Source organism: Camelina sativa, chromosome 16, assembly GCF_000633955.1.
Source record: "Camelina sativa cultivar DH55 chromosome 16, Cs, whole genome shotgun sequence".
NCBI lineage: Eukaryota > Viridiplantae > Streptophyta > Magnoliopsida > Brassicales > Brassicaceae > Camelina > Camelina sativa.
Window position 1 is genome coordinate 17,734,281 of NC_025700.1, and position 7,458 is coordinate 17,741,738.

The 7,458-nt window shown below is 39.9% G+C and overlaps 1 protein-coding gene and 1 long non-coding RNA gene across 2 annotated transcripts; one reads left to right on the forward strand and one right to left on the reverse strand.

Annotated features, from left to right (window-relative positions):
• On the forward strand, positions 3,037–6,813 carry LOC104750965 (protein DETOXIFICATION 14). Its single transcript, XM_010472823.2, has 8 exons — positions 3,037–3,369; positions 3,450–3,994; positions 4,085–4,171; positions 4,262–4,318; positions 4,410–4,648; positions 4,743–4,856; positions 6,366–6,457; positions 6,581–6,813. The coding sequence occupies exons 1-8, from the start codon at positions 3,124–3,126 to the stop codon at positions 6,644–6,646; spliced, it is 1,446 nt and encodes a 481-aa protein (XP_010471125.2). The 5' UTR covers positions 3,037–3,123; the 3' UTR covers positions 6,647–6,813.
• LOC104750964 lies at positions 6,958–7,458 on the reverse strand. Its single transcript, XR_761737.1, has 2 exons — positions 7,393–7,458; positions 6,958–7,255 (listed from the first exon to the last, which is right to left on the reverse strand). It is a non-coding gene; the product is annotated as an uncharacterized LOC104750964 (long non-coding RNA).

The following is a 7,458-nucleotide window of genomic DNA, read 5'->3' on the forward strand; positions in this document are numbered from 1 at the left end:
TTTTTTTTTTTTTTTTTTTTTTTTTTTTTTTTTTTTTTTTTTTTTTTTTTTTTTAAGCTTCGTCTCGTCTTTTGTAAATTCATCTTCGTCGTCGTCCTCCTGATGTTGTGTTTGTAATGTGATATGATGAGTGAGAGGTTCTCTGTTTCTGCTTCTCTGTTGTTGTAATGTATATATTTGTTGGCATTTTATGGACTGATTTGAATAAAATAAATAAATAATCTGAGATATAAAATTTGAATTTGATGATGGTTTGATCAAACCAAACATGTACCAAATGTTTCGGTTTATAATTTTAGGATCAAGTTTGAACCAAGAGTGATTTAGTCAATTTAGCTGTTCAAGAGTGACCATTATTATGATCACTTTAATTATGCAAAAATAACTCCGTATCAAATCAGTGAGGACATGAGGCATCTTCGTGATATGAGGTCCTCTGTTTCTCTGTATATATTTTTGGCACTATGGATGAACTCAGAAAATAAAATAAATAACTTGAGAAGTGGAGACTAATGGTGCCAAACTCAAATTCACCAATTTACTAGTTGGTAAATTATATTTTCTTTATAAATTCTTAACCGAAACATGCGGTATATGTTTTGACCCAATTAATTTCTTACTGTTTACTATTTTGTAAACCATTTCTGAATCAAATTCGTAATCGAACTACACTAAACCTCAATTATAGTGATAATAATACGTACACTTCAACACCACCACATATTACAGACATTGTATTTAACGGATTAGTGGCTTCACTAGATTAAGGAACTTTCATTCCATCTTTTAGTTCTTGTATTAAGAAAAGTATCAACGATACATGCTATACAGCTCTTTGGGGTATCTAACGAAAAAATGCATAAGAAGCTGTTACTAGTTGCTGTTTTTTTCCCTAATGTTGGTGCGGGATTTAGCACCCCCAACATACCAATCTAAACCAGAAAGATAAATCGATTACTTAACCGAGAATCCAGTTCAACTCTAATCCAGATGGTTTATTTGAGGCCTGTACGGACAAGGAGGCCCAATTCCGAAGATAGAGAACCGACTTCCAATTCGTCCTGCAACTTTCCTTATAACTTGAACCAAGATAAGGAAAGTTGATATTCTCTGTAATCTAACGAAAATTATAAATAAGGGGAGACTTATCCATTGTAAATCATCCAACAATTAATACAATAGCAACTTATCTTCATTGTTCTTGGGCAAAACCCTAATTTGTTTTCCAAGAGATCTAAATCCCTTTTGTTCTTGAGCTTGAATCGAGTTTCTTTGAGAGAATATTTCTTAGAATTTGTTTCCCCATCAAACAAATTTATTGTAGAAACCTAGTTAGTTTCTATACCCAAGATGTTGTGCTATTGTTAATAAAGGGTACAAAAAAGAAGTGATTTTGTAAAATGATATGAGACGACACAGACGTCAGACACTAATTTCCAAAATGGTACACAGACGACAAACACTAATTTCCAAAAGAGAAAAGAAAAAAAGGCACAGAAGATCTCTATCTGATAATTATCTACAAAGTCCTCGACTTTTCTCTTCTCTAGTAAAACCCTAGATCTACAGCGTCGCCGCCGCCGTGTCCGTTTGCCTCTCCGCCGCCGCCGTGTCCGTTTGCCTCTCCGCCGCCCTAGGCTTTCGCCGGCGGTGTGAGAGGGCTCTGTTTTCCTCTTCTTTTGTCGCTTAGTCGTAGTAGTAGGTAACCCAGCTCATCCTCTCCGGTGTGGCGGACGATGAGATCTCGGCTCGCCTTCCTCTCCGGTGACTGGTGGTGGCTCGTAGCTGCTTTGGGCGTCCTTCCTTGCAGTTTCGGGGAATCCGATCTGAGTTTTGGATCGCGACATTCCTCTGTTTTCCTCTATCCTTTCGCCGAAGACGTCAGCTGCTCGGAGGTTCATGGTCGAGTCGGGTCTTAGTGTCTTCAGGTTGTTGGGAAGGCTTCAAGGTGTGTCGGTAGCCGAGATTTGCGGACTTCCACAAAGCCGACGTCCTCATGAGAGCTTCCTCAACTTCCGTTGTCATTCCGACCAAGAAACGAGACAACGAAGCAGCTTGGCCAATCCGGATACGCACCGTGAGGTGATGATATGCTAATATGTGCTTCAATCGCTTATCTCGAATCGTTTAGCATTCTGGTCTTGTAGGATTAGTACGGAAAAGCTTAGCTCTTGCGGATTGTTTTCGTGTCTCTTGGTCGGTTCAGTCGGATGTATTGTCCGTTTTAGGTTTAGGACCGGAACATTGAAAGCCAGGAATTCCAAACTTTTCTGAGGATACGCTTTTGGGTGTTGATGCTATTGGGACAAGTTCTACATGCTGATCATGAGGATCCCATAGCTTGGATTTGATTTGATATTCAATATTAGTTTTGGCATTCTCTGTGCTAGTATTTGCTTCGAGTCATTAGGTTAATTTAGGTGGTTTAAGAGATGATTTCACTCCGAGTTGTGGTGTGTTATCTATCTCGTCGTGGTTAAAAAATGCAATGGTCATCGATTAAGTAGCGTTGGTTCCGCTAGTGTTCCAGGGTTGTACTTAATCAACCATTGCATTTGCTTTTGGTCCAATTTTATAGAGGCGAATGTTGCCTTGGATTTGGTTGTAATATTTTGGTTTGATTTTGATCACTAATCTTTTGATCACTAATCCTCTTGCTTTTTTAGAAGAAAGCATGTGTAACAAAGCATGATTTAAGCTACATAAGATTAGTTTTTTTAAGTTAATTTTTTGATATGAATAAAATTCAAATATTATTTTTAAAAAATATCCCGCGGCATTGCGCGGGTGTTAACCTAGTTTTATTAAAAGAAGCAAACACAGATATAGACATCTTTGACAACGATAAGAAGAGTGTGGAAACACGAGGAGAATGAGACCAACCCAAGTCACGAAGACATAACCAAACCTAATCAACACTAAAGTTAAATAATACTCATTTCTTACCAACCCCTCTGACTATTTGAGGACAGGTCCGGCTCATACTGGCTGAGAGGGGCGGTGGCCAGGGGACCAATTTTTTTATATAAAAAAAAAAACCTTGTATATTTTCTGTATACGCCACTAAGCTAGTTAAATTCCAGAGACGAGAGGTTGAAGAGCTCAGGGAAGAAGCAAAAAGAAATGGATTCGTCTGAGGAGGGTTTGCTCGTGGTGAGCCACAGAGAAGAAGAAGTAAACAAGAAAGATGTGTTTCTTAAGGAGATGAAGAGGCTTGCTTACATCGCTGCTCCTATGATTGCAATCAACTCGTCTATGTACGTTCTTCTTGTGATATCCATAATGATGGTTGGTCATCTCGGTGAGCTTTATCTCTCAAGCACCGCCATTGCCATTTCTTTCTGTAACGTCACAGGTTTCAGCGTCATCGTATGTCTCTTTCTTCCTCTCTCTTATCTCTTTCCTTCAAGCTTCAAGATTATAAATTGCCATTGTTTGTAATCACACAGTTTGGATTGGCTAGTGCGTTGGAGACTTTATGTGGTCAAGCTAATGGAGCTAGGCAATTTGAGAAGCTTGGAGTACACACTTACACAGGGATCTTCTCTTTGTACATCGTGTGTGTTCCTTTGTCTGTGCTATGGAGTTACATGGGTGATATACTCTCTCTCGCTGGACAAGATCCTCTGGTTGCTAAAGAAGCTGGGAAATTTGCAACTTGGCTCATACCTGCCCTCTTTGCTTACGCTACTTTGCAGCCGCTTGTTCGGTTTTTCCAAGCGCAGAGTCTGATTTTGCCATTGGTTATGAGCTCAATCTCTGCTGTCTGTGTCCACGTTGTCCTCTGCTGGAGCTTGGTCTTTAAGTTTGGGCTTGGGAACCTCGGTGCAGCTATCGCTATCGGTGTTGCTTACTGGTTAAACGTGACTGTGCTTGGCTTGTACATGACGTTTTCCTCCAGCTGTAGCGAGAGCCGTGCACCCATCTCCATGAGTGTGTTTAAAGGAATGGGAGAGTTTTTCCGGTTTGGGATCCCATCTGCATCTATGATTTGGTAATAGAAATATCTCTTCAGGACTCTTTATGGTTTAGTCACAGAGTTGTTGACATTTGACTTGTCTTGAATCTTTTGGTGCGGATTTAGCCTCGAGTGGTGGTCATTCGAATTCCTAGTCTTACTCTCTGGAATCTTACCAAATCCGAAGCTAGAAGCCTCTGTCCTGTCTGTCTGGTATGTTCCTTTTTATTTTCTAAAGAACGGACTATTATCATATACATACAATACAACGTAACTCAGTTGCTTTCTTTTTTTGTTTACCAGTCTATCAACAACTGTCATTGTGTACCAAATAGCAGAGAGTCTCGGCGCAGCAGCAAGGTTTTTGTTGTTGTAGTTCAAGATTTGCAAAATGGGAGGTATCTATATCTAAAACATCTCTCTGTTCTTGTTGTTGTCGTTGTTGTTGTAGTACAAGAGTTGCAAACGAATTAGGAGCTGGTAATCCGAAACAAGCTCGAATAGCTGTGAACACAGTGATGGTCATTACATGTGTAGAATCAATGATGGTGAGCGCAACAGTTTTTGGTACAAGAGACGTATTTGGTTACCTGTTCAGCTCTGAAACAGAGGTTGTGGCTTATGTAAGATCAATGGCTCCACTGGTTGCTTTATCAGTCATATTCGATGCCCTTCACGGGGTTCTCTCGGGTTAGATGATCTCTTTTCTGTAATTTACAAGCAAAGAAGAGAGTCATTTAAGGATTTAATAATATGTGTTAGTTAAGGGGATTGAAAACTGCAGGTGTGGCTAGAGGATCAGGGAGGCAAGATATAGGGGCTTATGCAAACCTAGCTGCATACTATCTCTGTGGCATACCAACTGCTATCATATTAGCTTTTCGGTTTAAATTGAGAGGAAGAGGANTTTCAGCGTCATCGTATGTCTCTTTCTTCCTCTCTCTTATCTCTTTCCTGTAAGCTTCAAGATTATAAATTGTCATTGTTTGTGATCACACAGTTTGGATTGGCTAGTGCGTTGGAGACTTTATGTGGTCAAGCTAATGGAGCTAGGCAATTTGAGAAGCTTGGAGTACACACTTACACAGGGATCTTCTCTTTGTACATCGTGTGTGTTCCTTTGTCTGTGCTATGGAGTTACATGGGTGATATACTCTCTCTCACTGGACAAGATCCTCTGGTTGCTAAAGAAGCTGGGAAATTTGCAACTTGGCTCATACCTGCCCTCTTTGCTTACGCTACTTTGCAGCCGCTTGTTCGGTTTTTCCAAGCGCAGAGTCTGATTTTGCCATTGGTTATGAGCTCAATCTCTGCTGTCTGTGTCCACGTTGTCCTCTGCTGGAGCTTGGCCTTTAAGTTTGGGCTTGGGAACCTCGGTGCAGCTATCGCTATCGGTGTTGCTTACTGGTTAAACGTGACTGTGCTTGGCTTGTACATGACGTTTTCCTCCAGCTGTAGCGAGAGCCGTGCACCCATCTCCATGAGTTTGTTTAAAGGAATGGGAGAGTTTTTCCGGTTTGGGATCCCATCTGCATCTATGATTTGGTTATAGAAATATCTCTTCAGGACTCTTTATGGTTTAGTCACAGAGTTGTTGACATTTGACTTGTCTTGAATCTTTTGGTGCGGATTTAGCCTCGAGTGGTGGTCATTCGAATTCCTAGTCTTACTCTCTGGAATCTTACCAAATCCGAAGCTAGAAGCCTCTGTCCTGTCTGTCTGGTATGTTCCTTTTTATTTTCTAAAGAACGGACTATTATCATATACATACAATACAACGTAACTCAGTTGCTTTCTTTTTTTGTTTACCAGTCTATCAACAACTGTCATTGTGTACCAAATAGCAGAGAGTCTCGGCGCAGCAGCAAGGTTTTTGTTGTTGTAGTTCAAGATTTGCAAAATGGGAGGTATCTATATCTAAAACATCTCTCTGTTCTTGTTGTTGTCGTTGTTGTTGTAGTACAAGAGTTGCAAACGAATTAGGAGCTGGTAATCCGAAACAAGCTCGAATAGCTGTGAACACAGTGATGGTCATTACATGTGTAGAATCAATGATGGTGAGCGCAACAGTTTTTGGTACAAGAGACGTATTTGGTTACCTGTTCAGCTCTGAAACAGAGGTTGTGGCTTATGTAAGATCAATGGCTCCACTGGTTGCTTTATCAGTCATATTCGATGCCCTTCACGGGGTTCTCTCGGGTTAGATGATCTCTTTTCTGTAATTTACAAGCAAAGAAGAGAGTCATTTAAGGATTTAATAATATGTGTTAGTTAAGGGGATTGAAAACTGCAGGTGTGGCTAGAGGATCAGGGAGGCAAGATATAGGGGCTTATGCAAACCTAGCTGCATACTATCTCTGTGGCATACCAACTGCTATCATATTAGCTTTTCGGTTTAAATTGAGAGGAAGAGGACTCTGGATTGGGATCACTGTTGGTTCTTTTGTTCAAGCTTTTTTGCTCAGTCTTATTGTTATCCTCACCAACTGGAAACAAGAGGTTAGTAAAGTCAGAGTGATGTCCTTTTTTAATTTCTTGGTTTTAGGGCTAAATATTGAGTGAAAAAATTACTTAATGAGAATTTGAGAAAGTGAAAGTGATATCTATAAACTGTATGTGCAGTCGAAAAAGGCCAGAAAAAGACTGATGTGTGAGGAGTTTGAAGATGAAGAAAGTGAAAGAACATGAAGAGATGAGGAGCTAAATCAAGAGACGCCAATTACGGTCGCCGTTAAATGTTGTGTTGCTCTTTTAATTCGAAATCTAGTGTTGTTGTCCCGTTACCGCAATACTTTTGGAATTTAGCGTGTCGGATCTTCTAGTCCTGCTGATAAAACGTTTATTTTTTCCTTCAACAGACTCAAAATTTTTCTTAGTTCCTATTAGTATATTAGAGGAAAGAGCGGCCACTGATCACAGCTTTTGCTGTAGTTTTACATTACACAATCGGCAGAGGATATATAAATTCGTATGGTTGATATATACAGACAAGGAACAAAAGATGGAAACTAAAAGTAAGGTTTTATGAATCCACGAGTTCCAAATTGTGTACTAGTCATATTTCTTATAAGAAAATCCGTAGAATTTTCTTAAACTGTTCATAATATCACAGCATGATTACTGTTTATCATCCTGATTATAAGGGAGAAGGCCAAATCAATATGTGTGTGGACAATAGAATGCCACAACTCCTGTACACGTGACTGACAGTCCCTTGGTTTAGCTGAACTCTTTATGTTCTTCGTTTTCTTCACCTTCAAACACCTCAACCATCAGCCTTTCTCTCGCCTTTCTCGTCTGCCCATATCATCCATAAACATCAAATAGCCATATATATCACTTTCACTTTCTCAAATCCAGTAATCGATTTGTCTCCCAACTAACCATAAAACAAGAAATTAAAAGGACACCAATCTCACTTTCACTTTACTAACCTGTTGTTTCCAGTTGGTGAAGATGACGACAAGACCGAGCAAAACAGCTTGTACGAAGGACCCAAC